The sequence below is a fragment of the Cervus elaphus genome, chromosome 11, assembly GCF_910594005.1.
Source record: "Cervus elaphus chromosome 11, mCerEla1.1, whole genome shotgun sequence".
NCBI lineage: Eukaryota > Metazoa > Chordata > Mammalia > Artiodactyla > Cervidae > Cervus > Cervus elaphus.
In genome coordinates, this window is record NC_057825.1 from 32207401 (window position 1) to 32234012 (window position 26612).

General features: G+C 37.6%; 1 protein-coding gene across 14 annotated transcripts in view; it reads right to left on the reverse strand.

Moving 5' to 3' along the window:
- The window catches only part of DTNB (dystrobrevin beta), a 233908-nt gene that overhangs the window by 168931 nt on the left and 38365 nt on the right, over window positions 1-26612 (reverse strand). For all 14 annotated transcript variants that reach the window (XR_006343421.1, XR_006343420.1, XR_006343422.1 and 11 more), the window contains exons 3-5: window positions 25135-25215; window positions 21554-21767; window positions 260-345 (exon numbers count right to left, since the gene is read on the reverse strand). Coding sequence is in view for 11 of the 14 variants with exons in the window: in XM_043917363.1 (XP_043773298.1) it covers window positions 260-345; window positions 21554-21767; window positions 25135-25215 (381 nt within the window). In the remaining 3 variants the exon portion in view is untranslated. The remainder of the gene's footprint in view (window positions 1-259; window positions 346-21553; window positions 21768-25134; window positions 25216-26612) is intronic.

Consider the following 26612-nt stretch of genomic DNA (forward strand, 5'->3'; position numbering starts at 1 on the left):
TGAACCTTTTCAGTTTTCTTGCTTTAAACTAAAAAAAAAAAAAACCTAACAAATCAATTCAGCCAACTTTTCCATCTGACCAGTAGGTGGCATAATTTGCATATTCTGAGCCAGTAGCTGCAAAGAAAGTGATATGGTAGTAAGAAAAACCAAAAACGTTCAATAGATAATCATCCAAAATTCTAAAAACATTCATTTTAAAGTATTTAAAAGTCTTAATTTGAAAACAGAATCTTTCAAATAATATAAAAATACTTACATCTCAATTTGTCCAGCATTTTTCCACCACACATGGTTGCTAACATAGCTTTAACTGAAAATACCGTCAACTTGCCTCGGCCCTCACTGCAAAATAAATTATATTAGAAATAATTGCTATCTGGAACCACAAAAGCAATCAAACTAAATATCAAGCAACCAGCAAATTGATTCTTGCACTTATGTTACAATATTACCACATTTAGAAACCTTGTATTCTTGCTTTTCCTTTATAGAATTAAGGCTTCACATATGCTATGTGAAAATTGTTCAAACTAGTTTATTTGGAAATGAGTTTAGAAACACCCTGTAAAACAACTTCTACTGGATTTCTAGGCAAAGGCTAAATGGACGGAACCTGAAATAAACATCCCGCCACCTTAATCTATAAAATCCACAGCTGAAGTGTTTTGAGTATTCAAACCTGAGGCCCGACCTGGTTCAAACAGTGATTCAAAGATGTGTCCTCCCATCAGGATATTATAACAACAGTTTATTGCTTTGTACTAAGGAAACAGGATGCATACTGCTATAAAGATTTTCTAGTACATTTATCTCTATTTGTTTTTCTGTAACAGCCTTTACGTTACCATGTGTTTATTCTTAGAAGCTCATCTGAGACATTTGTGTCACATCTTCTCCTATCACCAATGTGAGAAAAGTGAAGGAGAAGGGACAGGGACATGAACTCTTCTGCAGGAACTAGAAAGATGAAATGTAGAACGTGAGTGAACTACTCTAAGGAAGGCTGTACACCACCTGCGCAACCAGGACAATATCAGCAAGGCCCCAAGCCCTGTGGCTACTGCTTCAACCATTCAACTGTGCCCTGGTTTCAGAGGAGATCAAAACTTCACTAGCTGGATTTTTAAGTCATATATATAAAATGACAAATATAATGGGCTTTTGTGTTAATTTTTTTAAAAGTTTACGGAAGAACAGCATCTTCTTCCTTTTTGGCCACACCATACAACATGTGGGATTTTAGTTCTACAACCAGGGATCAAACGTATGCTTCCTGCACTGGGGGCATGTAGTCTTAGCCACTGGGCCACCAGGGAAGTCCCCCCTTTTTTTTGGAAGTCCCATTTTTGTGTTAATTTTATGAAGCTTGTGCTTACAAAGTGTCATAGTAACTTAGAGTAAAATACCGTTGCAATAATGAGAACTGTATCATCCTGGTTTTGAAAATCATATGTCCACCTATCATATTTACCAATTCTAACATAGTGTCTCCTATTTTCCAAAACTTTTTCCAAATTTCCTATTTTCCAAAACAATAAGATCATACCTGGAAAAAAGGTAAAGGGTCGATAACCTAGAAAATTTTCAGTGAAAATACTGCCAGGACACAAATGCTTGTTACAGTCTGATTTTAACTATTACATCTAATGAGATAAAACAGGAATTCTCTAAAACCAGCTAAAATTAGAATGGAGTTTTTAAAATATATAGTTCATCAGAATACAGATTCTGGTCCATGTCTTATACCGTACCTGGCAATATTATTATCTGGAAATAAGGAACATTCCCATGTCAAACATACATTGCATTATACAAGCAACGTAAGTGGCTAGAAAGAACATAAACTGGCTTAAAAGTGATAGATTTCTGATACAGACTTCTACAGTGGACATCTCTTTTTGGTCCCTGACCATCCAAATGCTGAGCCTACATTAACGTACACCCTACCTTATGCAACATGTATATTTACCACTACCAAAGTACGAAGAGAGAAAGAAAAAAACAAAAATATGTGTTTTCCCATCTTTCTTTGAAACTAAAACAGGGGCACATAACACAAGCTCCACTAATAAGATGCATCAGCTCTAGACGTCAAAGAGAAAACAACCTGCAGAAGAAAGAACTCCCAAGAATCCACCCAGTGAGGATGGCGACAGGAGGAGCAGTTACGCGCAGTGTCTGAGAGCAGAGAGAGGGACTGTCACGGGGCACACAGTCCGTCATCAGTGCTGTCTGGAGCACAAGCAGCAATATCCATGCCCAGCCTGGTGGCAGAGGTGCTTCCTGAGACCACTTATGTGCTATGATTTTGAGCTCTGTTCCTGGCAGCGTGGTCTTCAAGCCTACTTTCCTGACCCTACTTAGAAAGCTGAGGGCTCGCCCATATCCTTTTAAGGAATTAGCCAGAGATGATTCCTACTGCTCACAACTAAGAACTCTGATGAATGCAGCCTCCATCCCGAAGGGGCTCAGAAAGATGACTAAACAAAACATTCCGGAAGCTCAAAGCGAGAGTAAGCAAGTCTGATGGCCCGCAGAACAAGGATGGAGAGCAAGCACTTCCCCACAGAAAAGTCGAGCTTTGCTGCACAGCTGATGACATTTTTAAGGTAAATGTGATCAAAACATTTTCTGCAGACACAGACTGCATGATGTAAGAATACCCAGGAAATTCCATACGGGAAAGTAAAAATGAATCTCAGAAGAGATTTAATAGAAATCAGGATTCTGATTATCTCTGGGGGGAGAGAGAGGAATTTTAACACAGAAAGGAGAAACGAGGGGTTCTTCTAGGGTGCTGACAACATCTTATTTCTTGGCCTCTGGAGTGTTTATATGGATATTTGCTTTAGACCAATTCATTAAACTGTACTTTGTTTTAACTATTTTCCATAGGTATTTTCTATTTCTGAATAAAAACTCTTAAAAAATGAATCCTGGGAGACTGGGGGTCACCATTATTGAACAAAGCTAATGGTTTAAGGGAGAGAAAGATGAAAAGGAAAAATACAGGCTAAAAAACATTTAAGATATTTAAACTGCAATGCATAAAATTTTCCATAATGAGAATTTCCATAACAAAACATAAAAAATAGTAAAAACCCCAAGGTTTTGACCCGATCTTTAGATGTCTCTTAATAGACTGGCTATTAGGCTACCATAAAAAAGAATGAAAACACATATGAAAGATAGAGAATTATATCAAAGATAGATTTATCTTTGATATAATTCTCTATCTAAGTGAAAAACCAAAGCAAGGCACTGAACAAAATAATTGCTAGAATGAAATCTAGCAATTATGTTAAAAAGGAGACAGTAGAAACAATATTCTCACATACCTGTATACATATAAACTGTCTGAAAGGATACTGAAAAAATTACAGTTGCATCTAGGGTCAAAAGCAAGCAGCCAAAGGAAAGCAATGAAAGAGTGGGCACTTTTCACTTTATAAATAATAAATGTTTCTTCTAGAAGAGGAGGTTGTTAAGCCAATAAACTAAGCTTCCAACAAATGACACTAGGAAAAGAACAGCAAATTAAACCCTAAATGAGCAAAAGGAAAAAAATAATGAGTAAGAGCAAAAATCAGTGAAATTGAAAACTGAAAACCAATAAAGAAAATCAATGAAACCAAAAGCTGGTTCTTTGAATAAACCAGTAACACCGATAAACCTCTAGCCAGACTGACTAAGAAAAAAAAGAGAGAAGACACACATTACCAATATCAAAAATGAAAGAAGGGGTATTAGCAGAGACTCTCTAGCTATTACAGAAATAATAAGGAAATATTACTAAAACTTTATGTCCATAAATTCAACAACTTGGATGAACTGGACAATATAAGCTACTCCTTGAAAAATGCAAACTATTAAAGCTTACTCAAGAATAAATATGTGGCCGTAATAGACCCATATCCATTATAGAAATCGAATCTGTATTTTTAAGCCTTCTAAAAAATAAAGCTCTTTATTCAGAGAGCTGGCAAATTCTAAACATTTAAAGAAGAAATAATTGCATTTCTACTCTCTTCCAGAGAGTAAAAAAGGATGGAACATGTACCAATTCTTTTATGAGGCCAGTATTCTTCTGATAACAAAAACACTTAAAGCAGTTCAGTTCAGTTGCTCAGTCTTGGGGTCCGACTCTTTGCGACCCCATGAATTGCAGCACGCCAAGGCCTCCCTGTCCATCACCAACTCCCAGAGTCTACCCAAACACATGTCCATCGAGTCGGTGATGCCATCCAGCCATCTCATCCTGTAGTCCCCTTCTCCTCCTGCCCCCAATCCTTCCCAACATCCAGGTCTTTTCCAATGAGTCAACTCTTCACATGAGGTGGCCAAAGTACTCGAGTTTCAGCTTCAATATCAGTTCTTCCAATGAACACCCAGGACTGATCTCCTTTAGGATGGACCGGTTGGATCTCCTTGCAGTCCAAGGGACTCTCAAGAGTCTTCTCCAACACCACAGTTCAAAAGCATCAATTCTTCGGCGCTCAGCCTTCACTGTCCAATTCTCACATCCATACAAGACTACTGGAAAAACCACAGCCTTGACTAGATGGACCTTTGTTGGCAAAGTAATGACTCTGCTTTTAAATATGCTATCTAGGTTGGTCATAACTTTCCTTCGAAGGAGTAAGCGTCTTTTAATTTCATGGCTGCAATCACCATCTGCAGTGATTTTGGAGCCCCCAAAAATAAAGTCTGACACTGTTTCCACTGTTTCCCCACCTATTTCCCATGAAGTGATGGGACCAGATGCCATGATCTTTGTTTTCTGAATGTTGAACTTTAAGCCAACTTTTTCACTCTCCTCCTTCACTTTCATCAAGGATCACAAAAAAAGAAAATAGCAAGTCAGTACCTCTTGTGACCACAGATACAAAACCTTCAACAAAATGTGAGCAAATTTAATGTAGCAATAAATAAAAGTGAATTAAAAATCACAATCCAGGGGGCTTTATCTCAGTGATGTAACACTAGTTTGACATTTGAAAATCAATCAATGTAAAGAGAAAAGCCCTATGATCCTCCAAATAGGTACATATAATAATATTCAACATCCATTCCTGATAAATACTCTCAGAAAACCGGGGGAAAAAAAACACTTCCTCAGTGTGCACCTTCAAAAAATAATCACTGCTAGTAACATCATACTTAATGATGAAAGATTAAGTGTTTTTTCCCTCAGATCAAGAACAAGTCAAGGATGACTGCTTTCATTGTTAGAATGCAATACCACATTAAAGAACCCAGTTGCTGCAATAAAGCAAGAAAAAACATAAACACACAGAGATTCAAAGTTCAAAAATACAACTGTATCTTCTCCAGACAATATGACCTTCTGAATAAAAAAATCCCAAAGAACCCACCAAAAAAAATGTACAGATCATACCAAAATACTATAATAAAGGACTTTTAGCAAGGTTGCAGTATACAAGGCCAACATAGAAAATTCAAATTTCTATAAATTAGCAAAAGATAATTGGAAATACAATAGCAAGAAAATATGAAAATGCAGATAATTTTTAAAAAATATATGTTCAAGATTTGTATGCTAAAAACTACACAATATTGATGAAAGAAATAAAAGAAAATGTAAACAATTACACCACATTCATGAAACAAAAGACTCATTGATTATTTTAAAATGTTAATTCTCCATAAATGGATCAGAATCCTATTGTGATTCAATGCAATCTCAAATTCACCATAGGAATATTTTTTTAAAAATCAACAGGCTAATTCTTCATACTTCCTTAGCTTTCTAAACCCATACAAATCCCATTAAGGCATGAGAATAAAGATACTATTCAGATGCCTAAAACCCACCCTGTTCTTGGTACTTTCAAAAGGTTCTCATATGTCATTTTAATATGCATCCAACCAGTATGGACCTAACAGAAGCAGAAGATATTAAGAAGAGGTGGCAAGAATACACAGAAAAACTGTACAAAAAAGATCTTCATGACCCAGATAATCACAATGGTGTGATCACTCACCTACAGCCAGATATCCTGGAATGCGAAGTCAAGTGGGCCTTAGGAAGCATCACTACGAACAAAGCTAGTGGAGGTGATGGAATTCCAGTTGAGTTATTTCAAATCCTAAAAGATGATGCTGTAAAAGTGCTGCTTCCAATATGCCAGCAAATTTGGAAAACAGTGGACACAGGACTGGAAAAGGTCAGTTTTCATTCCAATCCCAAAGAAAGGCAATGCCAAAGAATGCTCAAACTACCACACAATTGCACCCATCTCACACACTACCAAAGTAATGCACTTTCACAGCATCATCTTTTAGGATTTGAAATAGCTCAACTGGAATTCCATCACCTCCACTAGCTTTGTTCATAGTGATGTTTCCTAAGGCCCACTTGACTTCACATTCCAGGATGTTTGGCTCTAGGTGAGTGATCACACCATCGTGATTATCTGGGTCGTGAAGATCTTTCTTGTATAGTTCTTCTGTGTATTCTTGCCACCTCTTCTTAACATCTTCTGCTTCTGTTAGGTCCATAAATACCATTTCTGTCCTTTATTGAGCCCATCTTTGCATGAAATGTTCCCTTGGTATCTCTAATTTTCTTAAAGAGATCTCTAGTCTTTCCTATTCTATTGTTTTCCTCTATTTCTTTGCACTGATCACTGAGGAAGGCTTTCATATCTCTCCTTGCTATTCTTTGGAACTCTGCACTCAAATGGGTATATCTTTCCTTCTCTCCTTTGCTTTTCGCTTCTCTTCTTTTCACAGCCTTTATGTTTAAGAACCTGTTTATAAGCATGTAACTGTGTACCCTGGGAATGGTAGGGGTGGGGTCAAATTATGAATCTCCCCCACTTATAATGCTTACCATCACTTACAACTTTAGGTTCACAGTTTGAACTACCATAAGATTTATTCACTCTTCAAAAGGAAGTATTACTATAAGCAAGTTAAAAAATGATATATTTAAAGATACTTTATAAATACTTATTAAAGAGACATATAAAAATCTAAATATAAAAGCATGAAGAAATAGTTATCCAATAAAATAAATACAGGGGTAGTCTCACAATTCTTACGTCCTCAAATCACATTATTTTTACTTTTCTTCCAAAAAAAAAAAAAAAAGTTAGCTCCCTCCTCTCAACTATTTGCTTTGTGGCCAAACTTCAGCATTTACTCCTTTGCTCTGAATGCTTTTCTTGGCACTGAAACCTCTAGGCCTACTTTAAGCCTAACAACTTCCTGTAACTGCCCCCAAACACTGCAAAGGGAAGGTGTCGCTTTTACTTGTGCAGTGTTTGGTTAGAGCTCTGCATTTTTTCCTCTGCAATTAGAGGCAGTGGAGAGAAGTCGCACTCACTTAGCAGCCTGATCCCTTAGGACTCTGCCCTTTATCTGACTGATTCCTTCTTCTTGGAAAAATCTCATTCTTGATCCTTCCCACCAGACATCTGAATTTAATCCATAAACCCTGATCAAGTTACATTTAAAACTGAACAGTCCCCTGCCCTTAGCATATAACCTCACCAACAACCACGTTTTCAGTACTTCCGAAGTCAAGTCCAAGTTCATACCAGGATCAGTTCTCTTCAGACAATATCTGGAAAGATTTTTAACCTGGTTTCATCACCCAAAAAATGTGACTCATTTAAAATCTGGCCTAGCTGGAAAGTTGATTAATAGGTCAATACTTAAGGTATAACACAATTAATACTGAATATGAACCCCTATAGAAAGATGCTAAAATGAAAGATGAAACAGGTAATATGTGTTGAGGATGACAAGGGAGAGGAAATGTGTTATTTTAACCTCACCCACACAGAATCCCTCCGGGAAACACCCCCCCACCAATAAGGAACATGATGACTCTCGTTCTCAGACTTCCCTGGATGATTCAGCTCCACAGACCAATCATTTTTACAGTCTAACAGTAAACCATGCACATGACTTCTAAAAAGAGTTCTTATCCAACACTGAGACAACACTGCAATGAGCTCTGCGCCAAGCTAAGCAGACAGTGAGTCACCCTGAATAAACACTTAGGTTTTAACATGCAGGTACCTTAAGAAGTCTCTGCACTCCTCACCTGTGCCTTCTGCATGGGAATTTGCTCATTTCAATTTAGTAAAGTCTCAAATTTTTGGATACTTAAACTAACCCAAATCGAATGGTTGTCTATAGCTTTGCACTATCTAATAAGAATTTGTTATTCAAATTAATACTTTCGAAAAGAGGACTACAGGGAGCACTTTTTACTTAAGAAAACAAGCTGTTTTTACATCTTCGGCAAACAACTGTAAATGCCACCAACCATAAATTAGTATTCTTGCATAAAATAGACTTCTACTTCAGAAACACTATTACCAGTCCAATTTTCGCACATAGCTAACTAAGAGTAATAAGAGCATTTCTCCTGGATTTTCAAAAACTCATATTTTTCCAATTAATCTTCACTTACAAAACTTCACTGTGAATGTATCATGCAATAATCAATGGCAAATCAAGAATCTATTTGGCAAATGTCAAATAGCTTAATCAAGTAAAATCAACACAGAGTATTATTCAAATTTATCACAATCAGAATGCCTGTTAATTTTCATTTCAATTTTACAAATATTTATTAAGAATCCAGCATTGCAGAAATAAAAGGTAGAATCTCTGCTCTCAAGGACTTTCAATCTTATTTGTATAATTATGAAGCAGTTGAGAGCATTATATAATTGAAACTCAAAATAATGATCTAGGCAAGCATGACAAGTCCTCATAGGGATGAGAATAGAATTGCTGATAACAGGAAAGGCTATAGGGTGGGTAAAAACCAGGGATGGGGAGGGGGTGGTGGGCAGAAGCCCAACCAAAATGCATGGAGAGAAGAAATGAGGATGCCATATCGGAAAACTGAATAGTGCCTCAAGTATATTAATTAGAGCTTGGTGTGAGTATGGAATTAAGGACTGACAGCATAGGGTTGCCAGGTGGCACTAGTGGTAAAGAATCTGCCTGCCAATGCGGGAGACACAAGAGATGCGGGTTCGATCCCTGGGTCAGGAAGATCCCCTGGAGAAAGAAATGGCAACCCACGCCAGTATTCTTGCCCGGGAAGTGCCATGGACAGAGGACCCTGGTGGGCTATACAGTTCACGGGGCGCAGAGAGTCGGACATGACTGAACGGCTGAGCACACACACACACAGCATCAGACCTAACTGAGGAGTAAAGCTTCATTCAAAAACCAGATGAATCTTTGAGTGTTTCCAAGGTGGGAGGTTACATGATGAAAATAGTGTCTTCATCAGATTACTTTAGAGGTGAGTTTTGAATGGCCTGGAGAAGTTCCTCTGTTATTTCTGCTCTCCTTACTTTCAGGGAAAAACAAAGGCAAAGAAAAAGCAACCCCCGGAAAAAGTATTCCTCTTGCCTTTTCTTTTAAAAAAAAAAAGGATAAAAAGAAAAAAATAAAATGAAAACCAAAATAACAACCTCTCCCCTCACAATTTTTTTATCTGAAATTTATTTTTTAGCTAATGGTCAAGCCTTTTGCAGGTCTGCATATCCTGAAATCAGAGTACTGTCTGAAAATTTGTACAAATGCTCGAATTCTCTTGAGAGAACAAAAGCTTTAAAATTTAAAGAGCAAGGAACTGATGCGTAGAGAAACAAATGAACTTCAAAGTAATTCTGTCACCAAGCATTTAGACTAGGGTTCAGTGAACTGGCTTCGGGGGTCACACTACCCATCACATCACATAATGCACACAATCCACAGCAGTATCGTACAGGGCAGAAGGTGCCGTGTGGAGACACGGCTCCACTCCTCCTCTGCCACCAAAGCGACTGTTTTTCTCCATTTTGCAACAGGTTTCCCCTTAGGATTTCACCTTTATAAAACATTCAAAAGCCCAGCTCATTCTTCACCATCCCCTGGAAATATCCTGAAAAAGCTATGGTCAGATCTTCTAAGAATTAGAAGAATTAACTAACCTTAGCTCTTCTAGGCGGTAAAGGCAATGGCACCCCACTCCAGTCCTCTTGCCTGGAAAATCCCATGGACGGAGGAGCCTGGTAGGCTGCAGTCCATGGGGTCGCTAAGAGTCGGACACGACTGAGCGACTTCACTTTCACTTTTCACTTTCATGCATTGGAGACGGAAACAGCAACCCACTCCAGTGTTCTTGACTGGAGAATCCCAGGGATGGAGGAGTCTGGTGGGCTGCCGTCTATGGGTCGCACAGAGTCGGACACAACTGAAGCGACTTAGCGGCAGTAGCAGCAGCAGCAGCTCTTCTAGAAGCTAAATAGGCTACTATCGAGGGCATCAAAAGCTTCCTATCCAGCACTAATTCTCTCCAATTTAACTTGGCTTTCCCCTGTCATCCTGAATCCATCAAAGAACAGGCAGAGATATCAGTAAAGACTGTACATAAATAAATGAAATGTTTGTGTCTCCCAGGAAATTGTACCTTTGTTTAAAAATCACTAATGGGGAAGACCATAACCTAATAATATCCTTTTTCAGCAATGTCCATTCCATAAATGTGCTAGGCACATTCAGAACTTAAGGAATACATTTGTTTTTATTTAAAGTGAACTAGTTTGGTTTTGCTTTTTTGTATTTATATTGCTTCATTTTCTGGCATCCAGTATTAAAAGGGAACTATGGAAACTTTTAATATATCCAAATTAAACTGCTAAAACAAGATTTTTAAATGGTTTTCAGCCATATTTCCAAACCACAGAGAAATGTTTTTCATATAAAATTCATCATAAATTAGCTGTATCAAAGTCTTTAGCCTAAAGGAATCTTCAGATTGCTCAAATTTGAAAGAGTGTTTTCTACAGTTATTCTAGATGGTAAACAATAACCCTGGGCCTTTCACTGATACGTTTAGTAGATATGCTTTGAAGATTTTATCCAAGCCTAGTTTCATTAGATATATGATTTTTTTAACAGGTTTGTTCCATTAAAGGTGGAATTTCACTGTATCTCGTTTTGGTGAAGGTCACCAACTCATTTACAAAACAAATCTTGATTAAAAAAAAATAAGAGGGAAGATAAGGTTCAATAGTCAGGTAAAGCATAAAGGAGTTTCTCAGGAAGTCATTATAAAACATTTTTCCTTCTGACAAGAGGAAAACAGAATACGATAATTATCCAAGAAGAATCTCCTATCAGGTTTAAACTATAAAAGTTTAGACCATCAGTTCAAAATGAGGTAAGTATTCTAGAAAATAATCTATCAGAAATCACAATGACTCTGAACTTCCCTGGCAGTCTAGTGGTTAAGACTTCGCCTTCCACTGCAGGGGCTGTGAGTTTGATCTCTGGTCAGTAAGCTAAGATCCCACATGCCTCAAGGTCAAAAAAAAAAAAAACAAAAAACACCCAAAACGTAAAATAGAAACAATATTGTAACAAATTCAATAAAGACTTTAAAAATGGTTCATATCAAAAAATCTTCAAAAAAAAGAAAAGAAACCATTATGGTTCAATCAATAGCTGGTACCAGGCCTCCTCCTAAAGCAGCATGATTACAAAAAGAGGCCCATGTACATATATCTAAATACTAAAACTATCAATCAAGCCAATAGATTATTCATTAAAATATGCTCTATCTCTGTACAATGACTAATATACCTTCAAAATGACCTGGAAAGCCAAATTCACCATCTGGGATGCAGACACTTGATGCTCCCACATCAGGAGAATTTGGCCCCCTTTTTCTGCCACCTCCAGCACACCCCATACTTTGAAGAACCATATACGTATGTGGACACTCCAGCCTACATGTCCACAATTTTCCCACATCTACTGCAAATATCCAACCCAAAATGACTCCTTGGATTCAGGGGTACAACTATCTTTTAAAAAAAAGAAAAAAATCAACAAACAAGACAACTTACATTAGTTTCAAAAGTATTAGAGCAAATGGATTAGGAATTTAAAAATAAACATAATAAATATGTTAAAGAGACATATGAAAACATATTTTCAGGGAAATGAAAATCAAAACCATAATGGGATATCATCTCACACCTGTTAGAATGGCTATTATCAAAAATAGTAAATAAGAAGTGTTGATGAGGATGCAGAGAAAATGGAACTCTTGTGTGCTGCTGGTGGGAATGTAAACAGGTGCAGCCACTATGGAAAACAGTATGAAAGTTCTTGAAAAATTTAGACATAGAACTACCACATGATCCAGAAATTCTACTTCTGGGAGTTTATCATAAGAAAATGAAAACACTAACTCAAAGATATATGCACCTATCTGTTCACTGAACCATTATTTACAACAGCCAAGACATGGAACCAATCTAGGAGTCAAGCAGTATATGAATAGAATAAAGAAAATATCACGTATACGTATGTATATAAATATATACACAAAGACATATATATACACATACAAACACAATGAAATATTAGTCATAAAAAAAGAAGGTAATCTTGCATTTGCAATATGGATGGACTTCGAGGGCAGTATGCTAAGTGAAATAAGTCAGATGGGTAAAGACAAATATCATATGATCTCACTTTTATGTGTAATCTGTTGATTAAAAAAAAAAGAAATCTCCGGTTCAGAGATACAGAGAACAGGCTGGTGGTTGCCAGAAGCAAGATGTGGAGGGTGGGAAAAATGGGACAGGGGGTCAAAGGTACAAACTTTCAGTTATAAAATAAATAAGTCATGGGGATGTAACGAACAGCATGGTAAACACTGTATTGTATATGTAAAAATTTCTAAGAGAGATCTTAAAAGTTTTCATCAGAAGAAAAAAAATTTTTCTAACTATGTATGGTGATAGATGTTAACTAGACCTAATGTGGTGATCATTTTACAATATACAAATATTGAACCATTATGTTATATACCTGAAACTAATAATAATGAAATAAGAACTACAAATCACATAAAAGAATCAATCAGATATACTAGGTTTGAAAAATACAGTTAACAGAAAAATAACATAATAAATGGGACAAATAGTAAAACAGCTCTAAACAAAGAACAAATTAATGAGGAGAAGTGCGACTGATAAAACTCTTCCAAAAGGAGGCAGAGAAAGTCAAAGAATTGAAGCATATATGAGAAACAGTAAGAGACAGAAGAAGTAAATCTGACAACATTCCGAAATAATAAATAAAAACAGAGGAAATATTTGGCAATGACATATCAGTTTATTCTGATGACCTCATCCTCTGAGTAGAAAAGATGGGGGAAAAATTTTTTTTAATCTCTCTGAATGAAAATGAGGACTAATAACTGAGTCACCTAATGCAAAGGAGTTGGATGACCAGGGAGGGGAGGGCAATGGTTGAAACCACTTTTTCCATGCAAGCAATTTTCTGTTTTCAGAGGAGAGCTCAGAAAGGCTGAATTACAGAGTAGTAATTCTGAAAGTATTAAGGAGCTGGAAGAGATATGTGAAATGCTGAATCCTGATGAAACTGCCTATCCTTCTCCCATTACTCTGGATTGAAAGCTCAAAGGCTGCACCTAGACCACTAGTGTGCAGAAGTGACAAGGGCCTCACATGGGCTGAATTGGAAACTGAAATCGGGTGCCTCTGGACTGTTAAGGTCTCCAGGCACCTGGCAAAAGCAAACAGAAACCCTCTCTGGAGGAAAACATTATCCTAGGCCTCAAAGTATTGCTGAAAAATATTTTAAAATATAATGTCTGATACATAATAAAAATTTTAAAATTTTGCAATATGTTTCTCACATAATAAAAAATAATAAGCCAAAAAGGAAATAAGACAACAAGAATGAATACCAGAAACAGCAAACAGTACAAAAAGAACCATAGGGAATCTAGATATTGGATTAAAAGCCCAGATCTTAAAAAAAAAAACTCTGCTTATTGCTATTTAAGGAATGTAAGAATGATGCATTTGGCATCATGGTAATATTGCTGAAGACCAAAAGAAAAAACAAAAGGGAAAAAAAACAATCTTAAGAGTTGCAAATGAAATTGACAGATTACCATCAAAGCAACTAAAACTACATTCACTGTCGATTTCTCATCAGAAATAACAGAAGCTACAAAAATACTAGAACAATATTCTTAAAATGTTGAAAGAAAAAATTGTCAACCAAAACTCATATACCAGATGAAAATATTCTTCAAGTATGAACATGAAAATTTCAAACAAAAATTAAGACAATGTGTCACAATCTGACTTGCAGAAAGGAATCAAAGGGTGTTCTTCAGGCAGACAGAAAATAACTCCTGATGGAAGCTTGAAGCTGTAGGAGAGGGTGAAAAACAACAAAACTAACAAACTAAGCAGTCTGAGAATTCTAAGGCTTACAAAATGTGAATCAAAAGGATCTCCTACTTACAACAAAACTAACCAACTAAGAAGTCTGAGAATTCTAAGGCTTACAAAATGTGAATCAAAAGGATCTCCTACTTACTAGCACAGTTTGAAAGAATCATTTGATACTTTCTAAAAATCAGTTCCCTGATGGTGCAGTGGCTGAGACTTCAAGCTCCCAATGCAGGGGGCCGGGGTTCGATCCCTGGTCAGGAAACTAGATCCCACATGCCACAACTAAGGGTTTACGTGCTACCATTAAGACCCAGTGTGCCCAGATAAATGAATAAATAAATATTTAAAATAAATAAATATCAATTCAGTTCAAAGCTGAACTTTCAAATAACCCACAGCTCAGCAATACTATGCCTCAGTTTAGAACCAAGCAAAACATCTGGACAATGTACCATGAAACATGTATAAAAATATTCCAAGCAGTGTTCTTTCTTAGAGCAAATATCTAGAAAACACCACAGTAGTATAGAAATACAACAGAGTGTTTTATGCCAGTTAAAATAACTGAACTATAGATAAATGCAAACATGAATGAATCTTTAAAATGTATTATTGGGTGAAAACAAAATAATATAATAGTACATCAGCATGGCACTCTTTTTATAATTGCAAAAATATTTCAAATTAAATAACATTCTATGTCCATAAATGTGAAAAAATTGTTTTTTTTTTTAAGAAACAAGGAAATGATAACACAAAATTAGGACAGGGTTCACCTTAGTTAGGTCAGTGGGATGGGTTACAAGAGATAAACAAAAATAATTGTCAATGTTTATGTTCAAGTTCCTGGGATAGATAGTGGATTGGTGGGTTCTTGATGTTTCTATGAATGAGGGCAAAAAGAGTATATGCAAAAAAAAAAAAAATCAGAAGCTATAGCAGTGGTACAGGCAAAAGATGATATCAGAGGTGTGGGATGTAGTAACGGGGATGGGGAGTTCATAGTTCACTTCAGTTCAGTCACTCAGTCGTGTCTGACTCTTTGCGACCCCATGAACCGCAGCACACCAGGCCTCCCTGTCCATCACCAACTGCCAGAGTCTACCCAAACCCATGTCCGTTGAGTCGGTGATGTCATCCAACCATCTCATCCTCTGTCGTCCCCTTCTCCTCCTGCCCTCAATCTTTCCCAGTATCAGGGTCTTTTCAAATTAGTCAGCTCTTCCCATCAGGGGCCAAAGTATTGGAGTTTCAGCTTCAACATCAGTCCTTCCAATAAACACCCAGGACTGATCTCCTTTAGGATGGTCTGGTTGGATCTCCCTGCAGTCCAAGGGACTCTCAAGAGTCTTCTCCAACACCACAGGTCAAAAGCATCAATTCTTCTGTGCTCAGCTTTCTTTATAGTCCAACTCTCACATCCATAGATGACTACTGGAAAAACCATAGCCTTGACTAGACGGACATTTGTTGACAAAGTAATGTCTCTGATTTTTAATATGCTGTCTGGGTTGGTCATAACTTTCCTTCCAAGGAGCAAGCATCATTTAATTTCATGGCTGCAATCACTATCTACAATGATCTTGGAGCCCAAAAAAATAAAGTCAGCCACTGTTTCCACTGTTTCTCCATCTATTTGCCATGAAGTGATGGGACCAGATGCCATGATCTTCGTTTTCTGAATGTTGAGCTTTAAGCCAACTTTTTCACTCTCCTCTTTCACTTTTATCAAAAGGCTCTTTAGTTCTTCTTCACTTTCTGCCATAAGGGTGGTGTCATCTGCATATCTGAGGTTATTGATATGGCTCCTGGCAATCTTGATTCCAGCTTGTGCTTCCTCCAGCCCAGCATTTCTCATGATGTACTCTGCATATAAGTTAAATAAGCAGGGTGACAATATACAGCCTTGACATACTCCTTTTCCTATTTAGAACCAGTCTGTTGTTCCATGTCCAGTTCTAACTGTTGCTTCCTGACCTGCATACAGGTTTCTCAAGAGGCAGGTCAGGTGGTCTGGTGTTCCCATCTCTTTCAGAATTTTCCACAGTTTATTGTGACCCATACAGTCAAAGGCTTTGGCACAGTCAATAAAGCAGATGTTTTTCTGGAACTCTCTTGCTTTTTCGATGATCCAGCAGATGTTGGCAATTTGATCTCTGGTTCCTCTGCCCTTTTTTTTTTTTTTTTTTTTTAGTTCTACCACTTTATTGCTACCAACCCATCTCCCTCCATCCTCGTGCACACATACTCAGTCATGTAACCCCATGGACTGCAGCCCGCCAGGCTCCTCTGTCCATGGACTTTTCCAGGCAAGAATACTGGAGTGGGTTGCCATTTCCTTCTTCATCCTCTGCCTTTTCTAAAACCAGCTTGAACATATGGAAGTTCACGGTTCACGTACTGTTGAAGCCTGGCTTGGAGAATTTTGAGCATTACTTTATTAGTGGGTGAGATGAGTGCAACTGTGTGGTAGTTTGAGCATTCTTTGGCATTGCCTTTCTTTGGGATTGGAATGAAAACTGACCTTTTCCAGTCCTGTAGCCACTGCTGACTTTTCCAAATTTGCTGACATATTGAGTGCAGCACTTTCACAGCATCATCTTTTAGAATTTGAAATAGCTCAACTGGAATTCCATCACCTCCATTGGCTTTGTTTGTAGTGATGCTTCCTAAGGCCCACTTGACTTCACATTCCAGGATGTCTGGTTCTAGAGTGAGTGATCACACCATCACGATTATCTGGGTCGTGAATATCTTTTTTGTACAGTTCTTCTGTGTATTCTTGCCACCTCTTCTTAATATCTTCTGCTTCTGTTAGGTCCATACCATTTCTGTCCTTTACTGAGCCCATCTTTGCATGAAATGTTCCCTTGATATCTCTAAATGTTCTTGAAGAGATCTCTAGTCTTTCCCATTCTATTATTTTCCTCTATTCCTTTGCACTGATTGCTGAGGAAGGCTTTCTTATCTCTCCTTGCTATTCTTTGGAACTCTGCACTCAAATGGGTATATCCTTCCTTTTCTCCTTTGCTTTCACTTCTCTTTTTTTCACAGCTATTTGTAAGGCCTCCTCAGATAGTCAGTTTGCTTTTTTGCATTTCTTTTTCTTGGGGATGGTCTTGATTCCTGTATAATGTCATAAACCTCAGTCCACAGTTCATCAGGCACTCTGTCTATCAGATCTAGTCCCTTTAATCTATTTCTCACTTCCACTGTATAATCATAAGGGATTTGATTAAGGTCATACCTGAATGGTCTAGTGGATTTCCCCACTTTCTCAATTTAAGTCTGAATTTGGCAATTCAGAGTTCATGACCTGAGCCACAGTCAGCTCCCGGTCTTATTTTTGCTGACTGTACAGAGCTTCTCCATCTCTGGCTGCAAAGAATATAATCAATCTGATTTCGGTGTTGGCCATCTGGTGATGTCCATGTGTAAAGTCTTCTCTTGTGTCATTGGAAGAGGGTGTTTGCTATGACCAGTGCGTTCTCTTGGCAAAACCCTATTAGCCTTTGCCCTGCTTCATTCTGTACTCCAAGGCCAAATTTGCCTGTTACTCCAGGTGTTTCTTGACTTCCTACTTTCACATTCCAGTCCCCTATAATGAAAAGGACATATTTTTTGGTTGTTAGTTCTAAAAGTCTTGTAGGTCTTCATAAAACCGTTCAACTTCAGCTTCTTCAGCGTTACTGGAGTTCATAGACCTTGAAGGCTATTCAAGAGGCAGAAATGAAAGAACTTGGTAACTGACTGAACGCTGGGGCTGACAGAGAAGGAAGACCTATAATGACTCTCAGTTTCAGGTTTAAGGACTGGATGGAGAGCAGGACTACTTAAGCGGAACAAGTTTACACTGCACTGCAAGGGATTTAGTAGTGAACACTGTAGTCAGCACCTTTATATCCAGTGCAACTGTCCCCATGATGAGGCAACAAGGGTTGAGGGTGAGAATTTAACTACCCTCTGTCCTAAAGGCATAAATCCTTTGTTCCAGCTAAAAACAATAAAACAAAACAAAACACCTAACACTTACACACACTGGCCCAAATGTACATTTCTGGAGGGAGACTCCAGTACTTCTGCTTGGTGTTGAAAGAAAACTGGCTCTCTCTGCCTACCTAGGCTTGACCAGAAACATTTAGTAGCTGCTAGCAAGCATTTTCTGAAGCAGAAGGATAAACGTGATAGAAGAGGTGGGCAAAGCCAAGACCACTATAAAGAAATGCAGCCAGGGCCCTGAGGCAACCACGATCCAGGGCTGGCCTGTCTCTGGCTCCTCTGATATATGAGCCTGTGCTCCAGTTACCAGAAAAGCCCATCTGAGTAAGCTTCCTACCGCTTACAGCTGAAGATGTGGAACTATTACAGGGGCTGGAAACAGAAAGAAGGTTAATAAACCACAAACTCTAAATCAGCTCAACTGAAGAAGAGTAAGGAAGGCTTCCGATCCTTCACGCTGGGAATTTGGATATCCTTGTTATCAAAGAAAAAAAAAAATGTTGTTTAAAGCACCACCCTTTTGTACCTTTGGACCAGACCATGTTAACTACAGTACTGTAACTGTGGCACCAAGATCTCACAGAGGAAAAACTGAGGCTCACAGGATGTTTCGGCTAGTTCCTCACAGCTTAAATCCTACAAACAGAAGTTTATAATATTATTCTTTGCATTCTATAATGTTTTTAATTGTCACATGTGAAGTATTTTAAATCCTAAGTTTCAAAAAAACTAATTCCTAAGAAAGTATATACACTTAATGGAGAAAGTTTTAGATCCTGTTTGCTCCATATGTTTGTTTTAAGGTCTCACAATTTATTATAATAATCAGAAATAACGTGACCAAAACTTTCACTATGAGTTTGGAGGTGAGGGAATTTAATAACTAAGTAATTGGTACATGCAAATTTTAACACTGAGAAATTATGCAATGAAAAAGTCTGAAAAGATCAATTAAAACAACATGAATTCTACATATCAAAGGAACTCTCCAGCCTAAGTAACACAGTGGCCATTCTATAGAGACTACTCCTTTTTAGACTATTTAACAATAAAATGGGATTCCCTAATAGATCAGTTGGTAAAGAATCCACCTGCAATGCAGAAGACCCTGGTTCGATTCCTGGGTCAGGAAGATCCACTGGAGAAGGGATAGGCTACCCACAGCAGTATTTTGGGCTTCCGTTGTGGCTCAGTTGGTAAAGAATTCACCTGCAATGTGGGAGGCCTGGGTTTCATCTCTGGGTTGGGAAGATCCCCTGGGGAAGGGGAAGGCTACCCACTCCAGTATTCTGGTCTGGAGAATTCCATGAACTGTATAGTCCATGGGGTTGCAAAGAGTCAGACACAACTGAGTGACTTTCACTCACAACAAAAGAATGTCCTGATTTTCAAAAATAAAATTTTGAAAACCAGATCTTTTCTTTTTGTTTTGGTACAAGAAAGCCAATTTCAAGTTTCCAGAGCGCTAACTCAGTAAGCTCGTACCATATAAAGATTCAAGATTAGTAAAGATTTGATGATTTACTCTGATGCCCACGCCCATGCATCAGATATGAGAATTACCAAAGTCACCACTGTCATACTGTTATTCCTCACTCTTCTTAACTCATTCATCTCCTCTCATTTTTCCCAGTTCTCTTCAGTGTGCCCTCTACTGATCTGTCTTCATCTGATTCACTGTCTGTTGTTTTCCTTTGTCTCTTTCTGTGTGTGTCCAGCTTTCTCCTCCTGTGTCCTAGGACACCTCTGTGCCTCTGCCCTTACCTTTGGTCTCCCCATTCTCCCTCTGCTATCTCTTCATTCTCCCTTCTCCTCTAATCTTTAGCCATAGTAGTTAACTTATTTGATATAATTACAGAATCAAAGTTTATACTCTCTGCCTTGTCATTTTTTTTTTTTGCCTTGTCATTTTTAAGTTTTAAGATGGTTTTTATTCCAATACTTTGGCCATCTGATGCGAAGAGCTGACTCATCTGAAAAGACCCTGATGCTGGGAAAGATTTGAGGGCAGGAGGAGAAGGGGACCACAGAGGATGAGATGGTTGGATGGCATCACCGACTCAATGGACATGAGTTTGGATAAACTCCAGCAGTTGGTGATGGACAGGGAGGCCTGGTGTGCTGCAGTTCATGGGGTCACAAAGAGTCGGACACGACTGAGGGATTGAACTGACTGACTGACTGATGGTTTTTATTTCCGACTTTAAAAATACTGTTTCTTACATTGTGTTGCATGGCCCTGAATTGATGCACTCAGCAAGTCAGTGTCATGATAAGGTACTGTTTACTCACCACAGAGCAACAGTTTTTACTAAGGTTTTTGGATCAGAAGAAGCATTCCCTGGACAGTATAAAACTAAACTACTGAATTCACTCATCTAAACTGCTTTAAGAAAATGGCACTAGAATTCTGGGACTCATGTTTTAAGAATTCAAATTTCTTTTTAAAAAATTTTTATTAAATGGATGGAATATCTAATGTGATAACATCTTTAAAATTGTTGTGAATTTAGTGACTGCCTCTGTGTGACCTGGCCTTGACACCTGAATGGCTTTACCATTATAAAGTGTAACAGCATTCTATAAATACCTAAACTTGTTTTTCTACAGAGAAAAAAATGAAGGAGAGGGAATGAACCCATCCAAATCAGATAGCTGACAGTATAGCAGGAATCAGCAACTAAATCCTTAGTTCCCAAAAAATAACCTCAGTGCTTCCATCATTTATGATTTATTTTTTATTCTTTATCATACATTCTCCATAAATACCAATATAACAACTCATTTCTGTTTTACTTTGGGTTATCTTTAGTTTTCTTCTATTGTTTGAAGGTTTAGAGCACAATGTTCTACATTAAAAAAAATTAAAATAGAATCCTAAACATAAATAAAGAGAAAGCAAGATACTATATAGTCCAAGGGCAACTGTTATTTCATCATAAAGAAAAATTAGCTTAGATGTCAGATAGAGAGCCTCATAATCAAATGTACAACTTAGCTATATTTCACTGGATATAGAACATCAATATTAATGTATCTATGCTCTTACCAAACAATATGTCTCAAGTGTTCTGACTCTCCCTAATGTTACAGAGGTTACTATGTGACATGCCACAGGACACTAAGTCATTCTGGCATTCAAGCAGTCTTTAGAAGGGACTTATACTAATTCATTTCCCTATTAACTGTGTCTCTGAATTGACAACCCCTGGTAAGGCAGTGCGAAAGAAGGAAGATTAGGAGAGCAATATTCTTAAGATGGAGTAAGCAGGGAAGGTACTAGCCTGTCATACGCAGCAATCATGAAGTTGAGAAGGAGGCTGATGGACTGCTCCACGCTGATCTGGTGAGTGGAAGGAAGGCGCTTGTTCAGCTGGTAGTAGATGGATGAGATGACGGTCTCGAGGCGGGACACACTGATCTCAGTGCTATGGTCCAGTGTATTAAGGCCATTGTCTCGGAAGGCTTCAATCATGTTCCAGATATCAACGAGATGGACTAGAACACAAAGAGAAGCTGTCAACAACTCAACAGTTTTAATTTATCAGAAAGCTGTAAGAACTTTGTATTTATTTACATTTACTAGAACAGTGAAGGGTAGGGCTTCCCTGGTGGCTCAGCGCCAATGAGGGAGACATGGGGTGGATCCTTGGTCCCGGAGGATACCACATGCTGTGGAGCAACTAAACCAGTGCACCACAGCTACTGAGTGTACTCTAGAGCCCAGGAGTCCCAACTATGAACCCACACGCCACCATTACTGAAGCCCATGCGCCCTAGGGCCCATGCTCCACAACAAGAGAAGCCACCGCAATGAGAAGCCCTTGCACTACAACTAGGGAGTGACCCCTACTCCCTGCAACTAGAGAAAGCCCACGCAGCAATGAGGACCCAACACTGCCATAAATAAATAAATATTTTTTAAAAAGAATAGTGAAGAGTGGCAGAATATGTCACCCCAAAATATGTCACTTTGGCCTATGGATTAGTTTGAGCTAAAGACACTTGAAAAACAGCAGATGCCAAAAAGGACACTCTGACCTCCCCCTTTCTTCCCCAAAGGAGGAATAAAAAGTCCCATGTGAACAATGCCCTCCCTATTTCAGGAGGAAAGAAACATCCTCTTCACCAGAGACAGTGAATTGAGTGTGAGAGAAATCTGTACCTACTTCATTAAAACGACTCTTGCCTTGAGTCTCTCAATATTTTACTTTTCCACAACTGCTACTCTTCGTTCAACTCAGTGTATAAGCACTCAGTCCTACTCACTTCTTTTTTGCCTCCCCTTTGCTGCTTCAAAAATATACAATGCAAAAGGTAACAGAACCTCAAAAAGACAGTCACAAGCTTTGTGGGAGACAGTAACACAATCCTCTTAGCAAGTGACAGAATAAACATATAAAAAGATAAGAACAGTCATAGACAAAGTTTACAACCAATAAAGTAGGCATAATTGACACCATATGAAGTCCTGCCCCAATGACCAGAAAATATGCTTTACTTTCAAGAACAAAAAGAATACACATAAAAATTGACCTTGAAAAAATATTGACCTTACCCTGAGTCATAAAGCTAATCTCAATAAATGTTAAAGGATTAAAGTCATATAAACATTGTTCTCTGGCTAAAATGAAATTAAGTCAGAAATCATTATCAAAAGAAAACTTTTAAAATAAACCTTATCTTTAGAAATGAAGAAATATACTACTAGGAACTTCCTTAATCTGATTAAGGATAGCTACAAAAAACTGCAGCAAACATATTACTTAATAGTAAAATGTTGATACTGGGAATGAGATAAAAAAGCCCACTATCATCCTTCCTATTGTATTTCAGATCCTAAACCATATAAATATGCAGTAATTATCAGTACAAACATTGGAAATAAAGAAATGTAACCATTCAAATGACAAAATTATATCCATTAAAAATCATAAAGACTCTATATATTTATCACTAATATTACTATGTGAGTCTAGAATGACTGCTAGATACAAATCAAGATATGAAAATCACTGAATTTCCACGTACCAGTTACAGGTAATGAAATTTTTAAAACCTTTAATAGTATTACAAATCATCAAGAATTTAGGAACAATTCCAATAAAGGATGTTCACCATCTCTACCAAAATACCTATAAATATAACTAGCAGAAATTGAAAATTTAAATAAATGGAGGGATATACCACGTTCATAGAATGAAATCTCAACACTGGAAATACAGCAATTCTCTCCAACTTGGTCAACAGATTCAATGCAATCCCAAGAAAATCCCAAGTGCTATATATTAAAAGGATGAATTTTACTATATGTAAATTAAATTTTTAATTTTATAATTAAAATTATGTTTTGAGTATAAATTAACAGATTCTAAAATTTGTGTGAAAATAAATGTAAAAAGGAGTATGTCTCTATAGAACAAAGTAGGGAGACTTGTTCTACCTGATATCCAGAACACACTATAAAGCTATAGCAATGAGGATTGGTACAAGGATAGACAAACAGACCAATAGAACACAAGAGTCCAAAAGCAGATCCTCTCATATATGGACACAGCTATCAACATTCTGGTACATTTCTCCTAATGAATATGAGAAAAAGATTTTTTAGTAATGGAGAAAACAGATGGTCTCTTCAATAAACAGTATAGGGTCAACTGAACATACATATGGAAAAAATTTGATTCCTACTTATACTCTCTACCCACAAAAAAATTTCAGGTGGATTAAAGAATCATATGTGACAACATAAAACTTCTAAAACCATGCATCTTTATATTACTAATGCCATTAGCCTGGCTCAGCCCACACACAGACTACTGTGTTCCAAGAATTATAGGAAGAATTATAAAACTGGTAGTTGCCCTAGGACAGTGGTTTTCAAACTTTCTGACAACCCACAAAAATGTATTTTAATCAAAACACACACTTCCAGATATATAAAAAACATGTTCCAAAAAATACCTTGCTACATAAGCTATATTCTAGTTTTTTGTCCTTCTTTCTCTCCATTACATGCTTTAAATTCTGGCTACAGTCCACCAAAACGGTTTCAGGAACCATTAACAGGTCATAACCCATAATTTGAAAAACAATGCTTTGGGAAATCAGAGAAGAAACATGACTTCAATCTAGGATGGCATGGTAAACTCTTCAAAAGAGAATTTTAAGCTAGAATTTCTGAGTAGGACTTAAAGCAGTGTAGAAGTATTTAGATATAAAGTGATTTATAATAAATGACAAACAAAACCTAGACTAAAACAGATTCTCCCACTCTAAGGCTAATGATCTTTAGATTACACAAAATAGTTTTTCCTTAATACACACACAAACACATATATGAGAAAAGTACAATAATTCTAAATTAGTTCTCTGTACACAAATTAAGAAGAATTTTATATGCCTGTGTATATACATATACACATACATATATTTATTTCATAAGTAGCAATTGTGGAAGCAACTGCTTATAGAAAGGGCTGATTTATGTATAATAAGTTTAATCAAGAAAGTTAATTTTTATTATACCTTTATCAAAATATTAGTTTTTCTTTCCTTCCAGAAACTGATAAATTATATTAATTTTATATAGAACTTTTCACTAAAAACAGTGACAAGGAGAAATCAATTCTCCCATTTAAAGAATTAATTAATCTCAAAGCTAGTTAGCTTACTGAGTTTCTGAAATATTTCGAGGAACACCCAGAATAAATCAAGAAGTTCTTTCTACTATGAAGCTTACATTCTGATAAACATGACAAAAAATAATTCAATTAACATTACAATATGACTAGAAGACAGTAAAATCTTTTATACTATCAAGAGCTCAATCCAGCTATCATAGAAATGAGTAGAAATGACTTACGGTTGCATCGCTTTTGTACAAATCGTAATTTGCAAGCTGTTCTGTAAGTTGATAGTCGTATGACATCAAAATTCTGAGCACCTGAAAAAGGGCAAATAAAAAACCTTCAATTAGATTTACCATTTAATTTCCAGACACTGGGGAAGTGATTCTATTCTATTGTGTTGGCACAGGCTATAGAACATGTCAACTAGACATTCTTTGGCTAAAACACAAGGTGGAGAAGAACGGTTAAGAAACACTTCTGTGTGCCCTCTCCATGCCAAGCACGACGCCAGCACTTTTGCCTACATCAGTCTGTCTGCTAGTCTAGGAAAACTCTGAGGGGAGGACCACTCATGATTTGAGTGAATGAATTACATAATCTGCAAAGTGAAAATCAGTGGTAGAGTAGGAAAGACCTCAGCCTAGAGCCAGGAATGCTAAATTCCAGCCCCAGTCTAACCACCAACCATGGACCGTGACCGTGCCCATGTTACGTCCCTTCTTCTCGGCCTCACTGGCCTCATCAGTGAGGCCAGTGAAAAATCAGGGAACTGGACCAGCTTATCTCTAAGGTCCCCTTCCATGTCCAAGGCAGCCTGTGTTTTTCAAGAAAGGGCCATGACAGTATTTCCAGACCACTGTATTTATGTGCTTCTAGCACACTACCCCTCCCTAGCCAAGAGCTAAAGATTATTTCCCGCCACCTGCATGTGAGGACATTGTGACTGCCTCAACAAAGAGAGTGTGGCAGAGGAACACTGCCTGATTTCTGAAGATGGGTGATAAGCCTGGGACAGCCTGCCCCTGCTCTCCCTCTCTGAGGATGCCTGGAACCTGGACATCATTGTTGTAAAGAAGCCCAAACTAGCGGGATGTGGAGAGACCACACAGAGATGCTGGTAGGCAGAGGAACTGAGTCCATCAGCTTCAAGTCAGCAGCAACTGCCAAACACGTAAGTGAGCAAGTCAAATGACCCAGCCTTGAGTCTGAGCCTTCCAACAGAGGCCTCAGACTTCATGCAGCAAAGTCAAGACATCAGCACTGGACGATGTTCTGTTTTCAGACCCAAAAAAGATGTAAAACGAATGGCTGTTCGGGGATAAGTGATATATAGCCATAGTAACTAGAACAAAGCCTAAATTACATGAGGCTATAAATCAAACTTTGTTTTCATTTCAAAATTTGCTGTAAAAGTCTTGTTGAACATTAAGCCCACTTCAGGGAAGTCTGACCTCCAATGTGAGTTTCTTTTTTATTTCATCCATACTGCCTTTGTAAGATCTGGCAGCAACTTTTGACACAATAGATGGAAAGGGAACTGTCATAAATTATCTTCTTCTACCAATATTTACAGTCATCTCTCATTTCTGCTCATTCCACAGTACAGGGGGGGAAAAAGAAAAAGGAAAGGATTTTTCCAGATTTTTGGTGAACATACCTATTGACCAAAAATTGAAGCAAAGATTTCTTTTAATCTCACTTCAATCAACCT